Source organism: Phalacrocorax aristotelis, chromosome 1 (assembly GCF_949628215.1).
Source record: "Phalacrocorax aristotelis chromosome 1, bGulAri2.1, whole genome shotgun sequence".
Lineage (NCBI taxonomy): Eukaryota > Metazoa > Chordata > Aves > Suliformes > Phalacrocoracidae > Phalacrocorax > Phalacrocorax aristotelis.
In genome coordinates, this window is record NC_134276.1 from 170286140 (window position 1) to 170309885 (window position 23746).

General features: G+C 37.4%; 1 protein-coding gene across 4 annotated transcripts in view; it reads left to right on the forward strand.

Moving 5' to 3' along the window:
* Positions 1–23746, forward strand: part of POC1B (POC1 centriolar protein B) — a 59172-nt gene that overhangs the window by 7303 nt on the left and 28123 nt on the right. For 3 of the 4 annotated variants that reach the window (XM_075080680.1, XM_075080683.1, XM_075080681.1), the window contains exons 3-10: positions 1803–1974; positions 2787–2966; positions 4823–4930; positions 5866–5981; positions 6362–6495; positions 7251–7319; positions 11674–11826; positions 21043–21129. In XM_075080680.1, coding sequence (XP_074936781.1) covers positions 1803–1974; positions 2787–2966; positions 4823–4930; positions 5866–5981; positions 6362–6495; positions 7251–7319; positions 11674–11826; positions 21043–21129 — 1019 coding nt within the window. The remainder of the gene's footprint in view (positions 1–1802; positions 1975–2786; positions 2967–4822; positions 4931–5865; positions 5982–6361; positions 6496–7250; positions 7320–11673; positions 11827–21042; positions 21130–23746) is intronic. The other variant, XM_075080682.1, reaches the window with a different exon arrangement.

The window sequence follows — 23746 nt, forward strand, 5'->3', positions numbered from 1 at the left end:
TGAACCTCTGCCCTCTACCAACCCTGGGGTGGTGTCAGCTGGACTGGAACTGCAGTATCAGAGATAATAATAGCCTTTGAGTGTCATGGTAATGAGCAGGTGGATTCAACAGAGAAACCTACCTCAGGTTGGAGAGAGGATGCTGTGTGAGTGTAGGCAACAGGGAATCCAGAGGGAGAGCAAGGAAGACACTTGTGGATGTCCCAGGGAAAGGAGCGCTTCAGGTCACTGCTTGTCTCATTAATCTTGTGAGAATCCATCTGTGAGAGAGCAAATTACAAGAAATCAGGCTTTGAATTTATTGCCATCTTTCCAAATATTTCCTTCAGTTTTTAGAACTGAAAGCAAAGAGGGCTGGTATTGCATACAGTTCATGAAGCGCCTTTTGGTGTTTCACAGGTAACTGGCAATTTGTGTGTTGTTTCAGAAACCATCAATCTTGTCTGTTCCATGTTTCCAATGTGGTGCCTTCAAATTCTGTTTTGGTTTACATTTCACACTCTTCTTTCTGTTTTATGCCACTCCAGGCCACATTTTTCTGAATCAAAGGGAAAAAAGAAATCATTCCAAGTACAATTAGAAAGAACCTGCTGTAAAATAGAGTTCTGAAAAATTGGAGGGGGGGATATTTTATACTTCTGTGTCCAGTTTAGGCCTATTAATGTGGGTATAGGGATAGTCTGGTCCCACGTGTCTTACAGAAGCTAGTCTTTTGGGAGAAAAATAATACCTTTGTGCCAAATCCCGAAGGAGAGTTTAATATCTAATATTTTGTTTGAGGCTGGCCTTGATACACATGCTCATAAATAGACTCCATTCCTTTGTGCTATGTTGGTGTGTGAAAGAGGTTGGGAAGGGAAGAGCCATCCTTTTTTAGTCATCTTCAACTTCCAGGAGGTCCCTGTTCTTCTTGTCCCTCCCTTTCTGTACTAGGGGTAGGAATTTTAAAATTGAGGGGTGGGAATGTGAATCCCTTGGTTTTATTTATGACCTGCATACTAGCGCTTAGCAGAGATGAAGATAATAGGGGCGTAGGAATATCCCAATTGTCAGTTTAATTCAACTGCTCATTGCTTTTGCTGCTTATAGTTTCCTGAAAATGATCAAGCTCTGGTAAAAGCTATGTCTGACTTATCAAATGTAGATAGTATGGTCTACCTGTAAAGTGACTGGGGGGAAAAAAAAGTTAATCTCTTTCCATTATCAGACTGACAATTTCACATTGTGTTTTGAACTAGACAAATCTTAGTATTAAGACATTGGTACTTAAATAAGGTTACATAATTATATACAGATATTTGCTTTAGTGTAGGTATCTGAAGTGTTAGAAATAGTATCTTGAGTTTAAGTTGATCTGTCTTTTCAGAGTTAAACACTTGATGCTTGAAACAAATTCCATCTCAGATCAAAGTGAGATCACTGAAGAATTTGTCTCTTGTTCTTAGTATTTTGTAATGCCAATTCTGTATTCATACTTAATGATGTGTGCATAATGTTCAGCTTTGGATTTTTTGTTCTATGTCTTTAAAGTACTCATAAACCAATTTGCTTAATATGTGGGAGAGCTACCTGTTAAGAATTACCCTTTATTCCTCCCAGTCTTCTGATGTCCTTCCAAAAGCCTGGTGTCGGCATTGCTGGTTGCCAGGCTTCTGCTCAGGCCAAGTATCCATTAAAACCCATTAACTGCTCCCTCTCCCTAATACCCAGTAAGTTCACTGGTAAATTCAAATCCATAGTTATTAGCTCTGGTTTTTCTAAGAACAGGGAGCAGACTCGTAATATCTTTTATTTCTTGCCAGCTACCTCCTCTTTGGATAGGTTTCTTATGGTGTGGAAGCTGAAGACACAATGTAGAGCTTACAAATTTGCAGGCCACATGGAAGCGGTGACCAGTGTACAGTTCTCACCAGATGGGCAGCTACTTGCTTCAGCTTCTCAAGATCGTACTGTGAGACTATGGATTCCTTGCATGTAAGTATAACTGGGCAATGCTGGCTATGTGTTTCATTAATGTGCAATGTGAATATTGGAGTTGTTATCCAAGAGAAGTTTCTCTTTCCTTCCTACATCTCTACTGAGCCTTGACAGAAACAGAGATTGGGAGCACAAGCAACGTGGTTCTTTACTGTGTTACTTTGTTCTTTACTGAATATTCTGTAGTTGCCAAAGAAAAATATAGCAGTTCAGAGGTTGTAATTTCATGTGTGTAGGACTATGCTTGGTAGATTTTCTCTGGTTTAAAGGTTATATTTCTTTTAATAAGGATTGCATGACTGCACTTAGTTTTGGGGAGACAAGTGATGAAGGAAAGAAAAATTAGCATTTTTGGAAAGCAAAATATTTTAACTTTACTTTTGTAGACTATTCTCAAGTAGTACTGATTATGAGCTGTTCAGAATGATCTTAAAGACTGTTGTTACTTTAACTCTTAAGCATTTTGTAGATTACTATATAAAAAATATAATAAATTCTCTTTCAAATACTGTATGGAGCTTAATGCTGCTAGTTAATTGTACTGTTTTCTAAGATTCGTCATATAAATACAATTACTTCAAAGTCTGTTATTCTAATATTTAATTTACAAATAAGGAGAAAAATATTGGCAACACTAAGATTTAGCCTGTATACATTACCTTTTCATTTGGATAAGATTCCAAATGTGTTAACTTTGAGTTTTATGGGATTTTAAATTCTTTCAGTTTAATATAATCTTTTGGTGGTTTTTTTGTGGGCTTTCTGTTGTTTTGTTGGTTGTGTTTTTATTTTGGTTTTTTTTTCCCCAGTCATGGAGAATCCTCAGTATTGAAAGGCCATACAGCACCTGTTCGTAGTGTGAGCTTTTCGCATGATGGCCACTTTCTAGTTTCATCATCCAATGATAAATCAATAAAAATATGGAGTGTTCACCGTCAGCGCCTTCTGTTTTCCCTGTTCCAACACACTCATTGGGTTCGCTATGCCGAGTAAGCATTGTTTTTATTCTCTTTGTAAGGAAGCAGAACTCCTAACAAAGGGTTTTTACTTCTCAGGGCAGAGCTAAGAGAATAAAAGTCTGTGAATGATAAATGACTATCACTAAAAATAAAACTTTAATAAATCAATTTCACACACACGTTTTCTATATCTCCTAGTTGAAGTCTGAAAACTTACTCTGTGTTAATACATGTACATATTAAATCTGTTGCTGGGTGTTGTCATGGTTTAGCCCCAGTCAGCAACCAAACACCACACAGCCGCTCGCTCACTCCCTCCTGGTGGGATGGGGGAGAAAATCAGAAGAGTAGAAGTGAGGCAACTCATGGTTTGAGATAAAGACAGTTTAATAGGTAAAGGAAAAGCTGCACGCAGAAGCAAAGCAAAACAAGGAATTCATTCACTGCTTCCCATGGGCAGGCAGGTGTTCAGCCATCCCCAGGAAAGCAGGGCTCCATCACGCGTAACGGTTGCTTGGGAAGACAAATGCACTCACTCCAAAACATCCCCCCCTTCCTCCTTCTTCCCCAGCTTTATATACTGAGCATGACGTCGTATGGTATGGAATATCCCGTTGGTCAGTTTGGGTCAGCTGTCCTGGCTGTGTCCCCTCCCAGCTTCTTGTGCGCCCGGCAGAGCACGGGGAGCTGAAAAAGTCCTTGACCAGTGTAAGCGCTACTTAGCAACAACTAGAATATCTCCACATTATCACCGCTGTTTCCAGCAAAAATCCAAAGCACAGCCCCATACTAGCTACTAGGAAGAAATTTCACTCTATCCCAGCTGAAACTAGGACAGGTATTAATTCTTTTACTTTAAAGGACAAATAAGGTCTTCTGTATTTATTTTCAGTCAGTATCCTGTCTGTTTCCCCAGTCCCGTATGTTTTTGTGCTGTATTAACTTATTTCACAGCGTTCACTTGTTTCTAGATTTATTATGCATGGTAGGGGTTTTCCTAACTATTCTTGGAACAGTAGTGGCATAAAAGAATGATCATGAGTCAAAATGAGTTAAACTTATGTAATTGGAAAAGGTAAAAGAAATAGCCTCTGTAGTGCAAGTTAAGATTTGTACTCTATTTAAAGGCAGGGCAGCTCTTCAAAGACAAGAAAAGATTGTTCTTTTATTTTTTTTTCTTTCCTCTGTATTAATGGAAAATCTGCAGTGGAAAGAGGCCTGATTTAAACCTCTTGAGATAGAAATTTAACACTGGTGAGGTGCAGAGCCCTGCAAAGTTCCAAAGTATCTTATCAATGAAAATAAAAATAATTTCCTAGAGCTTTTGTACGTGAAAGTTTTTCAACAGTGTTCTAATGTCCTTGTGTGGTTGTTCAATATGAGAAATAATAATGATTGGTGAAAAGATAGACAAATCAATTTTCTTAGACTAACAGACTAGATTTTTAATTGTGAATGTTTTGCTGACAGTTTAAGTCTAGAGGGGACTCCCAGGAGAATATATATGTAGGTTAAAACTGAATTCTAGGTTCTACTGTGTCCTCTTTATCTTTTTGCCTATAGTTTTCCATAATAATCTCTTTGGCATCTGAAGCGACAACCTTAGGCTGCTGTTACCTCCCCCTTCCCCCCCCCCCCCGCCTTCTTGCTTATGGTTCTGTTTTTAATTGTAGTTGATTGTGAAATGGAGGGAGGAGAAGTGGGGGGAGAAGCTTTTCTTTACAATTTTATTACTCCCTGAGAAATATGAAAATTCAAATGTCCTTTAAATGTTACACATTTTAATTCCAAACAGGCTTTCTTGGTTCTGGTGTTTTGTTACTTATGTCTAATGCTAATCTAGGTAGTACCAGTTGTTTAGTAATGTGTGTACTTGCATGTTCCAGATTTTCACCTGATGGAAGACTAATAGCATCTTGCAGTGAAGATAAATCTGTTAAGATCTGGGATACAAGAAATAAAACTTGTATCGATAGCTTCTTAGATTATGAAGGGTAAGTGTTACTAGAAAAAAGAAATGTAAATGTGTAATTTTAATGAGATTAATGTTTTGTGGTATTAACATCTATGTATGTTATATCTGAAAACAGAATGAAACTTCTACCGCCCATGAAAACTGAAATAATTCATTTCTTGTTTTTCTAAAGAGGTTAACTGGCTGCACTTACCAAGTTGTTTTCCAACACTCAAGAAATAAGCCAGAGAGAAATCAGATTGTTCTTGGATTTTTGAACATTTTCATGTTTTTCCTGTTTTGATAATTTTATTTGATATTGGATGTTTCAACAAGAAGAGAATTTTAAGAATTCTCTAGCTGTTGATGAAAACAGTATTCTGTTAGCTTCAGTGACTTGCCTTATTTAGATTTAGAAAATCCTTGCTTTTACTTATCTGCAGTTTTCTTAAACATCTTGGAACCAGAGTTTTAATTAACAAATGCATTAGGATATTAGTCTTGTATATGTGCTTTTCTAATTTCATGGCTGCTGTGTCTATCATTTTTTCCAAGCTAAAAGGTTGTAATAGCTAGATATTCTGTTCTTAGACAAAATTATTTTACTTGCTACTCTCAAACTCTTCGCAGCACTTTCTTCTAGGAATTTTGTACTCCAACACATGCTGTGAAGGTTTGAGTTAGGACAATAATACTATCTTTTTAACAAAAGCCAGATTATGCAGTCTGATTTATCATGCGCACCTTGCTTTCTTAGGCTTATCTCAGTTAGCTGAAATACCTTATTTGAGTTTCCACACATGTAGATTCCACACAAGTTTGTGGCAACTCAGTGTTTCTCTCTCTCCCCACCCCTTTCCCCCACCCACCCCCATACAGACATGCACGCACGCACACACCCCCCCATATATACACACACACCCCACCCAATATTTCTATGGAAACAATTAATCTATTTTTATTAATTATGTTTAGATTTGCAAATTTTGTGGATTTCAACCCAAGTGGTACATGTATAGCTTCTGCAGGTTCCAATCATACAGTGAAATTGTGGGATATTCGTATGAACAAGCTACTGCAGCACTACAAAGGTAAAAACAATGTAGTTTGTGTTTGCTTTAGAATGGAGCTCTTTGCAACAAAATGTGATTTATTTAGATTATAGGATTTCATTCCTTTCTGGGGAAAGTAGACAAACAGGTCCTATTGGCATTTTGTAAGTAATCCTTTTGTAGTCTAGCAACCCTAAAAATCCAGTCTGAATCCTGATTATTCCTTTGCAATGGTTCTCGATTTTGAGAACAGAACTAAGCAAATCCTTTGAGGAGTCAGCTGTACCCCAACATTTTGGTTGTTTTACCTTAAATCAAGTAGATTATTCTTTGGGAAGTAGAAAATAATGAAGAAATAGAGTGTACATTTCCTGTCAGTAGAAATTTACAGTCTTTGAATATTGTCTTCTGTAAATCAGTTCACAGAGCAGGGGTTAATTGTGTATCATTCCACCCTTCTGGTAACTATCTCATCACTGCTTCTACTGATGGTACCCTTAAGATTTTGGACCTCTTAGAAGGAAGACTTATTTACACACTTCATGGACACAAGGTATACGCAATAATCCTATTTAAATGGCGATCTTAATAGATTATTCAGTATCTTTTCAAAACAAAAGTAACATTTATGCCATTGTGTCTTGTGTCTTGCAACTTACAGATAAACTTCAGTGGTCAGCAAAGTGTTATATTAATACACCTTGTCACAAGTGCATAAGGAAATGCATTAATTTTATCTATGACCATGCATACAATATTGACGGGTTAACTGCATGCTTAACATTAAGCAATAGATCATGTTCTGAATTAATAATTCACTTTCTTGATTGTCCGAATTGATTATTTGACACATTAGTATTTTTGTCTATTGAAAAACAGGGCTTTCTAAGGAGGGGGAAGCTTATGGAACATAACTTTTGTGAAGAATGGCAGACTTTTTTTCCCTTTCCTCTTAACGCAAAGCAAACCCTACTTTTGGTAATGAATCACTCAAACACATTGTCTTGAGTAATACAATATATATTTGATAACTTTTCATTGCAGAGTTAAAGCATAACATCTAAGCAAAATGCCACTGTTCTCCTAGTATTGATTGTAGCAATTGTAATACACCGTCTTACAAATATGTGCAATATTAACTCTTCAGTTGAGTTGTTTTGCAAAAATTTTACTGAGTTAAATGGTTCCTTATTTTATTAAAATTGAAAAACCTATTTATATTAGATAACAGCATAAGTGTTTTTACATTAAAATACAATGTTTACGCTAATAGTGTAATTTTACTGTATGCTAACATTTTTCTTTCAGGGACCTGTATTTTCTGTGGCTTTTTCAAAAGATGGTGAAAAATTTGCCTCAGGTGGAGCAGATGCTCAGGTTTGTGGCATTGCCCCTTTGAAATAAATGTCTTAACGTTTGCAGTGGATGAGAGTTAAATAAATTATGTCACAGTAACACACTAATTACAGTATGCTGATGTGCATTCTGTCTAGTAATGTGTTATATAGACTTTGTTCAGCCTAAAGTTACATTTGAAGAGAAAAATGATAAATATGTCATTTAAAACTTGATCTTAACTACTTTCAGTTGGATGTTACAACGAGAAGGCCACAATACTAGCCACTTCTGTCTTACATACTAAAATGAAGGAATGATTTTTAAACAGAAATATTTTTGGTGTTGCAATTTAGTGTCAACAAGTAGGTGTGTTACAACTAGTATTAACACCTGCATGCTTCATTAGGTTTTCATGTCTTCCAAAATCACTATTCTGTAATTGTAAGAATTAAGTTGTACTACTGGGAATAAATTTGGCTAGAATTAGGAAAAAAAATCTTTAGTTTTAGTTTAGTTTTGCTAATTTACATTGGTGAAACAGCAAAATACTGGATTTCATACAGGGAACAGTTGTTTGAGCATTTAAAACAAAGCTATTTTAAATTAAACAGAAAATTGTACAATTTATCTTCATCTGCTGTGATAAATCTCATAATTACAAAAATACTATTAGGCTTAGAATCATCTCTCAGGTCTTTACATTCTCTAAAAAGAAAGAACACTTGTAGCCCAAGACTTAGAGTTTCACAGTCTGACATGTTCCTTAATATTAGTTGTCTTTTTCTTTGTCTCCTGTTATAAAACACTCAAAGCTCAATGTAGACACTGAAAGCCCTCCTGCAGCAATTAAGATCTTTTGAATTTACCATAAATTATGTTTATATTCTGTTAGGTGGAGTTTGAAATACATTTCAGCTAGTAACAGAGACAGTCTTGGAAGATAATAAATATTCTTCAATTAAAAACTTCAGTATCATTAGAAAGAATACAGTCTGTTTCTGTTTGTACCTGATGCTTCAGGCAGGACGCTTTCTAGAATGACTCAAAAGCACTCAAAGAAAAAAATCAAGTTTTTTTTTAAGTAAGAAGCATTAGTAAGAAGTACTGCCAAGACCTGAAGTTATTGGAAAAGTGAAAATGTTAGCAAACTTCAATATTTTAGAAGCAGAAAAAAACCAAGAGTGGGGGAAAGATATTTATTTCTTGAGCCACAGGTCTTATCTTTTACTTTTCCATAGTAAAGGGTTTTTTATGAGAATTTCTCAGTCCAGAATGAAACTTTGATTCCTAGGTAATCCTGAATTGTTGACCTTACTTTTCATGAGTACTTTCTTCTGAGTTTTGTGACGATTGGTATATTATACTTGAAGAAGTGAAGTCCATGTAATAAACTAGGTCATATGGCAGAAGATTCATCTGACAGGCTATGATGATGGAAAGGACCTACGGTACTAAGCCTAACTCAGCTTCCCGAATAAATGCCAGCATGCCCTGGGAATGCCTGTCTTATTGCAAGGTTCCTTTGAATTTGGGGGCCCCGAATGACGTGTCTGTTCAGTGCAGTCGTGTCATTGCCTTACTCCTGCTCTGACACCATGCTGTAGAGCTGGTGGCATGTGGGATCATGGAGGGAGTACTATTATAGTGCACAACCTAGAAGTTGACTCATGTTACTCAGTAGTTTGGTGTAGTGGTCTCATGCTGAGTGTATGAGAGGGAAGATCCAGTTTCATCAGGAAGTGCTTTCTGAGGTAAATGTCCAATTAAAAAAGTAGTCATAGTAGGTCTAGTAATGAATCCTGGGTTTATTTACCTTTTGGAAAGGCATGTTTTTATCTGTTGAAGTTTTTCCCTTTTTCTTGTGAACATTCTAGTGGGAGAGGGCTACTTATTTTGCTGTAACTTTCACTTTTGTGTTGTAAGTTATAAAATGTGCAGTGCTAAGCATTGTAACTGCCTATGTATATATCTTTATCTATAGTAAACGTAAGAACTTTATTCTGTTGGTGTATACACACATGTACTCTACAAACATCCTTTTTTGCTGACCTCTCCACAGCCCTCTTCTACATCTGCCAGAAAAATAGTTGTGGGACTGCTTCTCAACTCACTGTGATAGGATTAAGTTGGTTTACTGTAAATGTAGGGTGTATTCATTTGAAAAGTTCTGCTGGCAGATCAGCTGGTCAGCAGAGGCTGGCCATAAAAGTATAATTTTCTATCCCTCCTGCAGTATCCAAAAGATACCATCTGTCCCCATCATCAGTTGGAGGCAGCTGATTCATTGTAAATTTACCACAGATTATTTGCTCTATACACATATTATTTCAAGACTATTACATTTTCAAACAACAGATAAAAATCTGCTTCTCCTCTGTCAAAGAAGGAAAACCAGTATTTCTGCTTCTAGTTGCAAGGTTTTTTTCCTGATTGGTGCACAGAGCGCTGAAAACGTTGTTCAGAAGGACATTAAGTATTTGAAACAAGCACTGGATACTCTTTTTTTTTTTTTTCCCTGCCTGTTTGCTTCTTTCCTCAGTCAAAAACACCTGAATATGTAGAGTTCTGAAGTTCATGTTCCTCATACTTCTTGGCTGTATGTCCACATGACAGATTGTTTAATTTACCTGCTTCCATGGAAGACATAACACCTTTTAAGTGAAAGAGCAAAGTTATACCTCTTTCTGTGGAAGGTAGCATCCTGTGCTGCTAATTCAGCTCTTACCATATAGAAGAGGCAACTCATTGTCTCTGGTGACTTCCTGGATGTAAAGGGAAATACTTCCTTATGGAATAACTATTTTTCTAGGGTTGTGCGTAGTTGCTTTTACACTCTTTGTGTTGCAGTTGAGATACTAAAGGCATATATAGATGTTTCCATGCTGGTTTCAGTCTTACTAATTTTGTTATCTGTAATGATGAAGCTGCAGTGAAATGGCCTTCCACTTTAGAGCAAAGTGAAACAGAGCCTGAGCAGCTCAAATGCTCACCACTGATGGAAGGTCCTACTGCTGCTGCCTCCTGCCTATACCCTTCTTTACACTTGGTGCTGAGCCAGTTCAAATTGCTAAACCAGCAGAAAATTAGTCTGATAAAATGGGTAAAAACCACATAATAATGTGATTAACTTTATGCTGGATTGGGTGGTGGAGGTAGTGGAATTACGTAGCTGAGAAGAGGAGGAAGAGAAAGCAGGACCTCCTTCTTACAGCACAGTGAGCTGCTGTGAATCAGCTAATCTAACACCTAAATGTCCTGCAAGTGCCGGGTTCTGAGGCAGGTTTATGTAGTTTGTACCGAGATCCGTGCATCCCACCTGCACTGTTACTAATGCCTGAGTTAGTTTGGGTCCATCTTTACTGGTGCACTTTGTCTCCTAGCACATATTTAGGGTCTTCCACTCAATGGAGTCATGAAAGATGTTGAACCTGAAATGAATGTGTAACAATGCAGCTACTTAGGAGTATATTTAAAATATTTAGTCTGCTTGGGATTTCTGTGAAAAAATCTGGTTTGTCCTGTTTATGTATAGCTTATTAACTTCTGAAAAACTTTTAATGGTTGTAAAAAATAATTTTTGGCTGGACAGGCAAGTAATTTTAAGTCGGATCAGTCCCATCTTTGTTTTCTCTTGTTTAGGAAGCAGCTATAAATATCAGCATTGGACTTCTGGAAACTGCCATCTTTTAAGTGTTATGAGTTTCCTTTTTCATTTTCTTTTTAACCTTAGCACTTAAAGTAACAAACACGACACGAATCATGTAAACTTGTGGTAAACCTAATTTACTTATACATACAATTGTTTTGTGACACAAGAGAGCAACATTGTGTGTTATGGTTTGGTTTCCAGGTCTATCCATGAGGCTAGATAGACTACCTTCTGCTATCTTGCCTCTGCGTTCTACTACCTTACTTCTGCATTTGGCCATTTTGTGATTGTTGTATATTGTTCCTAACTTGAATATAATTGGACAAGGTTCAGAAAACAGATGCCTGTTGCTAAAACACTGGAACCAGGTGTTTTAGAGTTCTGTGGAACTCTTTCTCGTTTGACCTGCAAGCCTCTGTAGGGGACAGAAATTTGATAGTGTATGACCCTCAATTTAGCAGAAACATAACTTAGTCCAGTCCACTGGGACAGAAGTTTGCCTTGGTTTCTGATTATTGAGACATATTTTAGAGAATTTTTTTTGATGAATTGGACCACATCTATTAGACTTGAAGAACAAGATACTCTGGGGAAGTGCCTGTCTTGTAATAGAGATCAGACTAAGTGATGATCACAACATCAGAATGAGCCTGCTGTCTATAGCAGTAACTGTCTTTGCTAAATAGTTATGTTTTGGGCACTGAATAGGCTTCAAGTAGTTACTGATATGATGGCTTCTTACAGGTATTACTATGGAAAACCAACTTTGATTCATTTGATTATAAAGAAGTTCTTAAACACCATATTAGAAGAACACATATTGATGATCCTCCTCATCTTCTTGATATTTACCCAAGGTCACCTCATCTCCATGATGAAAAACTTCAGTCGGTTGAGGTGAGTGCAGTAAGTACTTTAATATAGGAAACCAGAAGCTTTTGTAAACACTATCTGTATAGCATTTATGATTAAATGTGTTCCACATATACCAGAGAACTTTTTGTTGTTATGTATAATACTTTGGAAGCAACCATAACTTATGAATCCACATTAAGGTTACTAGGCTAGCTGATGCTGTCAGATTTATCTTGGTGAATTCCCTTCATGCTTGTGTAAGTCTACTCTACGTCTGATTTAAACAAAACTTAGGTGATAGTCTGGTTTCTGAATTAACATGGCAGTTGTTGCAGAAGATAGTTGAATTTTCAGTGAGGTTTAGGGTACTACTCAAAATACATCATTATAAGCAGGACAAGGTGGCATTATTACTGAAAGTCAAATACTTGATTGTCACAAGTTGTCCCTCTTTCCAAGACCTTTAGGTGTTTTGAGAAGATCTTGATATCTATCTAAAAGTTTAGAAAGCCTTTCTAGGCTAGTAGTGTGATTTATGTCACTATGTGGTCTGATTTCCTGATAATTTAATTCTTCAGCCGCTTTATTGTCAAACCTTCTACCAGCAACCCTTGGAAGTATTGGGAATTAGGGAACTGAAGTGAAATGTCAAATATTCTGTGTCAGTATTTGGAAAATCCTATGTTTGTCAGGTTGTCTGAAAGCTATGCTAAATAGGTAAGCAGTACTATGCCTTAAAGACAGCTGTTTTTACTAAAACCCTAGGGATGTATTTGTGACTGTCCATGCAGAAGCTAGCCAGATCTACCAAGGTGATTACCTACACTATTATCTCTTTTTCATATTCTCCAGGTGGCTCTAGTGTCCAAGAGCTGTATCTGATATAAATCTAAGAACTTTTTGGTTGCTGTCATATACTAATAGAGTACTATAGAATTCACCATTACGTGGTTTTGTTCATATAAAATGCAGATACAGTGGCATTTGTTTCCTGCTCTAAAATACTGAGATTTGAGGATATTGAGCTTTTTGATGTGTGTGTCTGTATGCAATACAAATATATGCAATATAAGTAGTATAAAACTCAAAAACATTTTGACGGAGGAGGGGAACCCTGATAGAATCCATCACTAAGTAATCTCATGTGTCAGGTTCTGTTGTCAAGTTGGGTGTGAAGCTTTCTGACACTTAGCATTTTGGTCAGAGCAGGACAACTGCATGTATGACAAGCTTCATAAACAAACTTCTGACCCTTCATTGTAAGGTCAATGAAAGAAGTTTAGTTTACTGGTAGCAGCCTTCAGTATAGGTGGTCAGTGCTGGAAAAAACTCAGTCACAGCATTTGCCAGCAGATTTAAAATACTCCGGCTGCATCAACAGTTTGCTTCAAGACCCATTCAAATTGCACTCAGTTTAGCACATGCTAAACAAACACAGAGCTTACAGCTGCAGGGTTCAGCTGCTTTCTTTTCAGGTCAACTTTTCAGACCTCTGCTGCTCAGATGCCTGGCAAATATACGAAGATTTCCTAAAGCAACTTTCCAGATCTCACACACAAACGCACACACACACACATACACACACCCACCGCACCCATCCCTGGTCCAAAGTAATTGAGAAGCTTTGGAAAAGCATCAGTGAGTTCAGGCTACAGTTAAACTAGAGGCTAGGAAGCACCTCATTACCCATATTGAAAGGGCACATAAAAGAAATTTGGTAGCACAACATCAGTAAATTATCAGTTAGCTTTGACAGATTTCACTTAACTTATTGTCTGCATTTTTTCATGGCTGTAACATTTGTATCAGCTTATAGGCTGCTGGGTTAGCTGCTCCATAGTCATGAAAGGGCTCTGTGGTTTTGTTATTTGTTGTAGCAAAGTTTTGGACTGTTGTAGTATATTTCCGGGCCTGATTTCAGGATTTTAAGAACAAGGTTGCTGTGTTTAGTTTTCTATTAACATCACATTACCTGTAGAGTATCTTCCTCTCAGATCAAGATTGAGAAGATAGCAAAAGAACACATCATATTCTTTGAGACAGAACAGTGTCTGATAGTTTCAACAAAACTGCACTGTAATGTACTATACTTCTATATTTGTAAATTAAATAATATAATGATTAGGAATTCCTTTTGCAGCTTATTTTCAGAACTAATGTGATAATATAATAGTTAAAGTGAAGCTATCAAGTTTTGCTGCTCCATATGTCTTTTCCTTTTTTTTTTTTTACTGCCCCTCTTGTCTGTCTCAGCAAAAATTATGGGTGGATTTTTTTGTTGTTGTGGCAGGGAAGAATGGACTTCACCATCTGGATAGAGGCATAATTTATCCAGACAAAACTAGTATCAGGTTACTACAAGCAGTAATATCCTTTAGTGGCACTAACTATGCTTGAAACTTCTCAGTGTTCCATCTTCTTAAATATTTCCTCTTGTAACTGAAAAAAAAGCAGCATTTCTAGCCCCACTGTGCTATGCTATACTCTGGAGAAGAAATAAAGATTTTTGTCCCTATTCAGTTAGAACAAACATACTTTTTTAATAATATCCCAACCTCTTTTTAAGCAATAAGCAACAAAGAATTTTAGCACTAGGCAGTTCCACTGCAATACCACCCTCATCTTTCTATAGCTCATCACAATTCTAACATACCAGGGAAAGGAGGAATTGAATCACAGACATGTCAGAGGGAGCTTATGGAGGTCATCTAGTCTTGTTGCCAATGGTACATCAAGCCAGCCGTGGCTGTGCCTAGTCAGGAGGCCTTGAAGTGGGAGTGTTGATCTGCTTGAGGGTAGGAAGGCTCTGCAGAGGGACCTGAACAGGCTGGATCGATGGGCCGAGGCCAATTGTGTGAGGTTTAACAAGGCCAAGTGCTGAGTCCTCTACTTTGGTCACAACAACCCCATGCAACGCTACAGGCTTGGGGAAGAGTGGCCGGAAAGCTGCCCAGCGAAGAAGGACCTGGGGGTGCTTGCTGACAGCCAGCTGAACATGAGGCAGCAGTGTGCCCAGGTGGCCAAGAAGGCCAACAGCATCCTGGCTTGTATCAGGAATAGTGTGGCCAGCAGGACCAGGGAGGTGATAGTGCCCCTGTACTCGGCACTGGTGACACCACACCCTGAATATTGTGTGCATTTTTGGGCCCTCGCTACAAGAAGGACATTGAGGTGCTGGAGCGTGTCCAAAGAAGGGCAACAAAGCTGGTGAAGGGTCTAGAGAACAAGTCTTATGAGGAGAGGTTGAGGGAGCTGTGGATGTTTAGCCTGGAGAAGAGGAGGCTGAGGGGAGACCTTACCACTCTCTACAACTACCTGCAGGGAGGTTGTAGCCAGGTGGGTGTTGGCCTCTTCTCCCAGGTCATCAGTGATAGAACAAGAGGAAATGGCTTCAAGCTGTGTCAGGGGAGGTTTAGACTGGATATTAGGAAAAATTTCATTACTGAAAGAGTGGTCGGGCATTGGAACAGGCTGCCCAGAGAGGTGGTGGAGTCACCTTCCCTGGAGGTGTTTAAAAGACATGTAGATGTGGCACTTCAGGGAATGGTTTAGGAGACATGGTGGTGTTGGGTTGATGCTTGGACTTTATTCTAGAGGCCTTTTCCAACCTGAATGATTCTATGACTCTATGAGAGGGATGTAGATTCCCCAATCTCCCTGGGTGATCTATTGTGGACCTATTCCACTACAGCGCAGCAATAATATATACTATATATTATTAATAATATATTATTAATTTCATTAAATAATATTATATATTATTATATATATTATATATATTATATATTATTATATATACTATATAATAATATATACTATATATACTATAATAACACATTTTTTCCTAGTATCTCATCTGCGTCTCAGATAAAATGCAGAACTGCTTGCTTTCTGTTTATTTTCTTTTCTATGAGGAACAGGGGAAGATGACTGATCTTAACTAAGTTGAAATAACAGTATTTTGAGAGTTGGTAACGTGCAAGAGTTACAGGTAGGCAGAGGAGGCAGTTCAAATATGGGATATTTAGAAGTATAGGTGACTTTCTAAGGCTTGCTACAAGCTACTACAATGTGATCTAGACACTTGATGTGTTATAATACATTGCCCTGCGTTATGCTCAGCTGGTTAAGTTTAGTCACCTCTATAGCAGGAATGAAGATTGATTGCCTTGGGTAAAATTCAAAGTGGTAGAACACAAAGTTCAACAGATGTACAGGAGGAACTCAAGCAGAAAGTAATTCTGTCCATGCTTTTTAAATTCCTAATCTTTCATGCCTTTCCAGGTTTCTTACTGCTTTTGAATAGTTGTTGCTTCTCTATCCCTGCTTCCCTCAATGTGGCAAGGTCCCTACTATTCCAGAATTCGATTCTGGGAAAATACTACACACAAAATGGAGCTGACTTTGCTCAGAATTCATTCAGTTGGGTTCAGAGAGAGACTTGTAGTGTTTTCGTGTGTTGGAAATGATTTTTTGAAAAAAACCAGCTTGCACAAGGGCGTTAAGAATTGCAGGTATTATCTGGTATTTTACCTTCAGGATAGTGACTGAAATGTGGAGCTTGAGTGTACTTCAGGTCTAAATTTAGCGGTAATAAATCTCGGTCATTGTCTCCCTTTGAAATAGGAGCCTTTGGAGATATTTGAAAATAGTATATTTAATCAGTAATGCAGTTTCAGTGCAATATACTAAAAGAAATGCATTCCACTTAACAGTTGTATTTCTGAATTTCCTGGGTTTGTACATAATTAATCTCTCATGTACTACAGATCTCTTTAAACCAGATGGAAGATAGAAATAATGATTTCCTTTGAAAACATAGCATTGGGGTTTGAACAATCTAAGATGTGTAGAGTTTGTATCTTGAGCATGAAAAGCTACTGTTGATTTAGTTTCATCTTAAAACTTTCAGTGTGATACCACCAGTTGTATTTTCTCAGATGAAGGGGGTCCAAATAGGCGCTAGGTGGCAGTAGAAATAAGACTATATGGCTTGCTTGGCTTGAGGGCTCCAGTCTAGCACAAAGAGCAGTGTTTTATCAAATTGAAAGATAAATTTCTCTTGGCATGTTTGGAGAAACAATTTCAAAGATAGCTACATCACTTCCCTAGGAAACACTTTGAGTTATTTACAGCTTCCTCTTTTAATTTTATTAATTTTTAGGTTTTTTTGGTACAACAGTAATGTCTCATGAAATGCATTATAAGAATAAAGTGAAGCAAATGGGGGGTGGCGTTGAGACTGGATATACTTTAAAACCAACAGAGGGCTATCCGTAGGGGCATAATCATTTACTTAAAGCATATGGCTGAGAATCGCATACTTGGTTCGGTCTGCTTCTTTTGTTCCTCCCCTAGTTCTCTGTCCTAAGCAGTCATCCTAATTCCTGCCTGTCACTTTATTTAAATAGTATATTTAGGTTTTGCTCTGTTTCAGTCTTTAGAAATATGTAATTCCTTACATGAAAGGTACTATAGAAACCTTCAAGTGTATTTTCTTGTGCTATGGATCAAAATGTGATAACTGTATCATCATATTGGAAGAAGATAATGAGAATACTTATATATCAGTTTACCAGGTAATTAAAGGAAAGCTTTGCAAGAATGTTTCTGAAAACCTTTAATACATGAGTTCTCTCTACCTTGCTTTTTAGTGTTCCGGTTTTTCTTACTTGTTTTTTAAAGTTAAGTTTTTCCAAATATGTTTGGTGAGATTATTTAACAGCTAACTACATTACCTTGTCAGGAAACATCAAGTCATTTGAAACTTTTACACTTAGCTTCATTCCATTACCTCATGAATTTTTAGTGCAATATTAAACACAATTACAAGAAGGGTTTAGCTACAGCCTTCGTGCTTTTGTACTTTTTTTCTTTAGACACTTTGCTATTTCTGACTTGGTGCCTTACAATTGTATATATCTATATATAGATATATCTTTCGTTATGGCCTGTGACAGTTCCTGAACCCTTAGTCGGTGTTTGCAATGCCCCTCGTTCTCCCTGTATCTCTGATAAAGCAATAAGGAGAACTATATGCAGAGGAGACTTTCATTTCAACTCCAGGATGTGATACTTCCACATAAAGAGCACATGTCTTAAGTTAATCATACCATATACTTATTTAGCAACCCTGTATCAAGAAAAGCATTTAACTCATTCTACAATATCTCTTATTTATATAACAAGGAGATATTATCTCAAACCAGATGTTTCAAGAGCTATTAGTAATAATACTGTGGTAGCTCCTCTACATTAGAGTAGTGATAGGTGATCAGCACCTGCTGTCCTTCTGTAGAGTCCTGCAGGTGCATCGTCCTCTCTTCAGTGGCCAAATGATGCATGTCAGAAAAAGACTTTAGGCTTAGCTGCCCATACTATGATTGACACTCAGATAATGTGTTAATTATATTTATTACAGGACTGACTGAAGGTCAGAAGCAAATGACCCTGCTTATGCTGGGCACTAGATAAATGTAAGCTCTTTAGGACAGTTGTCTGTTTAATCTAAATAGACAGGGTATGTATAAAGGGGAAAAAAGTAATATTTGCAGTTCACCTCTTCCTCACCTTAACTCTGATAAAGTGGTAAGCAATACTATATCCAGAGGAGACTTTCATTAATCACGTTTCTGTAGATAAGGAACTAAAGGAGAAGTCCAGTTAAAATGGTAGAACTTTCAGATAAATGGAAAGCTATCACTTAGGCCACATTACTTGGCTTTGGTTCTCCTTTATTCCTTTCTTTCCTCCAAGTCCATTTGAGAAAATTGGAAGAAAGACAGACTTGATTTCAGCATCTACAAATTGAGGGAGAATTTTAAGTTATCAGCTCTGGTGGCCCTGTAGCAGGATGTGTTTCCTAATTGTCTCTGGGTAGCTCATTCTCAATTAATACAAATATAATCTGAATTAAAAGACAGAATACTTAAAAAAAAAAAGAGCCCATGGATGACAAATGGCTTGTTGAAACTGAATCCAAGAAAGAGCTAAGTACTGCCAGTCAGAAAGGTGAATTAGCTTAAAAACAGAATTAAGATCTCCCCTTAAGGAAGGCTTGTCATCTCTGATTTGTAAGTGCTGCAAAATGTGAGGATCACTTTCAGCTTGAATAATCAGGTACCATCTGTATTGAAACATCTTTTTTACCTTCTAGCTTGCTAGTAAGCTTTGTTCATGTCCCCACCCCACATCTACTGAGGAAGATCTTCTATTAGTTTTAACCAAAATTTCTGTGTATAAGTTATGGAAATCCAAATGAACTGAATGAAAATGCTTCTGGCAGCACAAGATGCTATTGCCTGCCTTCCCTGGCTACTAATTCCAGTTTTAAGATCTCATTCTAGCTACTTAACAAATGGATTTTTGCTTGTTACATTGTGAACAGCTCTGGCTGAGGCAGAGTTTTGACAGTCTTCAGGTGAAATGGTAGGCTCTTCCTCCTTGAAAAGGCAAAATAAAATGATGTATCTCGTAAACTTTCAGCAACTAAAATATAAACTTGTCAGTAGGCAAGTGTGGGTTTGGGGGTTTTTCTTTAGATTTTCCACTTTGAAGTAAAACGGTTGGAATTAATGGTGCTTCTGATAAGGCCACAGTTGGATTACTGACAAAAAGTTGAAAAGAGGAAAGTTCATTTCTCTTTACTACGCCACATTTCTTGGTGACTTGAAAAGTCATCTAGTCTTTCTGTGAATTTTGTCAGTTGATAAGATAAGAATAGGGCTTCCACACAAAGAAAATACAGTGGTATGGAAAATACGCACACAGATTTTTAAGGGAGGATATTCTGATCCTTAAGTGAAAATATAAGCAGCAGCTGTCTCAAACCTTACTTTCTCTTATATTTTGTTAATGCTTCACTTCCAGAAAAGAACATTAGCAAAATATTGCTAAAGTTATAGATTGACTTCTATAACAAACAATAAGTGAGTAGTCCAACTGTGAGATTGATCAGGTATGTCATTATAACATCTGCAATTTTGACATCTTAATCAGCCTCTGACATTATCCCAGTAAAAAGCAATTTTTGCTGTGGTTTTGGGAACAGCATGGTTTGTGTTTGGCAGGTTAACTTATCAGAGTCAGTGTTACCTCCTACCTGTTTTCCACAACAGTGTCTTTCAAGTTATTTTGACAATCAGAGTTGGCATGTAAGAAGCAAGCATATCGACAGTCTGTCTTGTTTGTTTGCAATAGATGACTTGAGGAACTTGAGTGTGAGTTGGTAACTGATCAATCTGGGCTGCTAAGCATGTGCTCACTTTCAGCTTTGGTGCTAATGATGTACCCATGTTAGTAAGGCAACTTGGCCTTAGGGACCGGCTTGGCGCACACCTTCCTATGCATTGCTGAGCCAGAGTGGCTGCAACCACATTGGTCCTGGCTTGAGCGGAATGGTAGTAGGATTTATAAGCTGCAGTATGAAACTGTGAGTAAGGATGTGCCCTAAGTAAACTACAACAGGCAGGAGACCAGTGTAGCATTAAAAAAAAGGAGTGCTGCATAGATGTATATGGAAACCTCCACAAGTGGAGGGCTACTGCTGTCCTGGGATTGTAACAAGCTAATTGAGCATCATTGCTAGAAGGCAGCTCTCAAGTCTAGAGTTATCCAGGGCTGTAACCACTTCTGCTGGGGACAGTTCTGGTGGAAGGAGGAATAGGAAAAATGGCCTACAACAGTACCCACAAGTGACTGATGCTGGAAAGTAAAACTCAAAGGTAACTTTCAGGAGCCCTTATAGTTATTTCACATGTGTAAAAACTTTCAAAAGCATCTGCAAATGACACTTAGAGTTGGGAAGTTCCTACTGTTCAGTATTTCAGCAGCATCATTGGCCGCTCTGTCAATTGCTTGGCTTTGGCCTTGGGCAGCTTTTGAGTTAGGTGTCTTAGCAAATCCATTTCAAATTAGTATTTATAACTTCATTTTTATTGATTTGTTATACAACTGAACTTCTTAATACTTGCACCTCTTGTGGTAGAAATCCCAAGTTAGTTTTGGGTGATGGATGTTCATGAAGTATAAATTATATTTCTGTAATAAAGGTGTATCTGAATTCTCTTTCTGTATTTTGTGATTGATTTTTGTACAGTTGGAGGGTAACATCCTACCCTTATTTTTACGAATTTTAAAGCCTGTTTCCAGTCCTTAGTGAATAGTGATGCCTTAATGTAGCAAGTGGTCATTTTTATTCCAGTCTTACTTCCCTTTCTCTGCTGGTGCTGAAATAATAATATAATTCATTTTCAACAGGTCAACCCTACCTTTGATGTGACTAATACACAAACACTTGACCCACCTGTCATAGAAATTAGTTCTTCTTCGTCTTTCAGTACTCTGGTAAGCTGCTGTCTGAGGGTGGGGAGGGGGGAAGATAGGGTATAGCTTAAACTAAAATATTATCAGAAATGTGCTCTTTCTATCTGTATGAATGATATATATTTTTTTCTAACAATTGTCTACTGCTCAGAGCTCAATATCCTAACTTCTCAAGCTTTCTCTTACAGTTCCCAAGGCTAACCAGGAGATGGTGTAATAGCAAAGCTTTCACGTTATATTAGCAATTTTACCCATATACTAAGCAGAAATTCTAATTATAAGCCCATGCTAATTATATCTAAATATTTCTGTTAAAAATTGTGGCTTATTCTCAAATACCTTTTTGTAACTCTGTCTTTACTTGCAGTTAATGGGAAACCTAAAGAATAGTTGCCTCATTGAAAAATTCTAGAAGTGATGTTTTAATTTTTCTCCTTTTAAGGCATCTAGTAGCTCTCTAGGAAAAAAAGTAACACATTTTATGACAGAATCATAGGATTAGATCCTTCTAGTGTTAGCTTTTCATATGACATTGGTATGGCATGTGGGAGGAAAGGAAGGCAATGTTTTAACGGTAGTTTCGTAGGAGGAGAAATATGCTCTCCTGATATGAAATCTAGAAGACATACTGTTCTAGAATTAGGTTAAAATGAGAAATTCTCTTTTAGCTCTGAATCTGTTCCTGTGAAGGCATAAATTTTACCTTGAGCAATTTTAGTTACCATAACAAGAGTTTGTGTGGCTGAAGGGTTAATACATATGAATAGGCAACAGGTGTGGCTTCTGCTGTTCTGTTTTGTCATGAATGCTTTATGAAAAGGTATGTTGTGAAGGTATTTTATAAAATTCTTTAGGGTCATTTATTGAAGATCATGATACAGAGGTTGTTGTCTAAAAGAAATCTTTTCTTCAAAACAAACCTTTTCCTCAAAAAAACAAATGATATTTTCAAATATCTTAAGGTTTAGCAGTTGTCGCTGTGTTTTCATGATGTTTCTTGTAGTCAGGAACTATGGGGTTTTTTTAAGATAACTTCTGTCAAAAGTAATTTGTAGACTTACAGAAATCTCTTTAGTAGTCTTGACAGTGGACTGCGGTGGACATAATTTATTGGCTATGTGTAACTTTAAAATACTCTGTGGCCATTATTTCTTGATCTTAATACTGATCGCAGAATTCAAATGTATGATTACAGTGTAATTCTTTCTTACATACCTCTAAACCTGCCAATCATATAATCTTCTTCATTAATTCTTTTGATATGAGAGCAGTTTACTGGGCATACAACATCCTTTTGGCTGCTGGCTGGCTTTACAGTCTTCCTGACTACAAAAATATTGCTTCAAAATTTATGCCTTTTGACTGTGTCAGTAATCACTACATTATCTTTTCCGTTATCTTGATCTCGGAATCACCATTGATTCTCACCTTTATGCATCTCAACACTCACAATATGCATCTTTTTTCCATCTAGCAACGCTTCTCTATCCTTGTTATTTGGACTACAGCATTAAGGACAACTGCTCTGTCCAACACACCACTATTGACACAAATCCAGAAGCCATTTGCATGTCTTCTCTGCTACTAGCATCCTTCCTTCCCCATAGTAAGTAACACTTTCCCCAGCTTTGCCAACCTATCTGGTCCTCCCTACTTTCTAATGTCAACTCATCTCTTAGAGTCATTATCGTGTCCAGTGTCTGTCTGCTGCATTACCAGCTTCTGTTGTTTGTGGAATTATCACCTGTTTCTTAATCAGGCCATCCATCCAGTCTTTTTGTGCCTTTTTTCCAAAGGGTTCTGGATCTCAGTGACTTGGACCTTTTCATCTGAACCTGGCTCAATTTCCCTAATGTATAGAGGCCCTGTCTGTAGAGGCTTTGTGTGTTCTAAGGGGGAAAGGTAGATGCTGGATTTCTTCCCTGCCAGATTTCTTCCTGATACTGTCTGTCCTCCCTTGAATGATACTGTGTTTATGCATTTTTGTTTTTTTTTTTTTTAATCCTTCTTAACTTGAGGTTACCAACCTCTAGTCTCCTCCCCCCACCCCTGTTCCTTATTCCAGCCCCCCTGAGCTGCCCTTTTTCTACTGGTTATCGAAGACAATATCATTGTATATTTTTTCTTCTTTTTTTCCTGCAAACTTGTCAAGACCCATCTTAAGGCTGTTTATGGATTTTTGGTCCTACTTTGACTGGAAGAACGGTGTTCAAATGACTGAAAATCTTTGTTCAGGTTGCCAGGTTAATTTACAAATGTCCTGTATTTACCTACTTACTCTTTCTGAAGTGTTTTGGTCTAGCCTAAGCAGATTTTCTGCCCTTTTGATATGTGTAGAGAGAAAAATGCACTCTGCACTTACATGTCTTTAGGAGTTCTTGTTCAGTGTCTTTTTATCATGCATGTAACACAGCAAGGCCCTAAGGGTTACTTACAAAACACCTTGGCAAGTCCCTGGACCACTGAAAGTAGCTAATCAACATTTACTTTTTCTACTGCCGAAGAGAGATACAGCCTTTCTCTGATCACTGTCTTAAGTATTTAAAGACCAGCTTCTCTGGGACAAGTTACAACATCAAAGCTTTTGTAGGACCTATGAGCTCCCTAAAACCTTGTAATGTTTTGTTGAATGGCTATC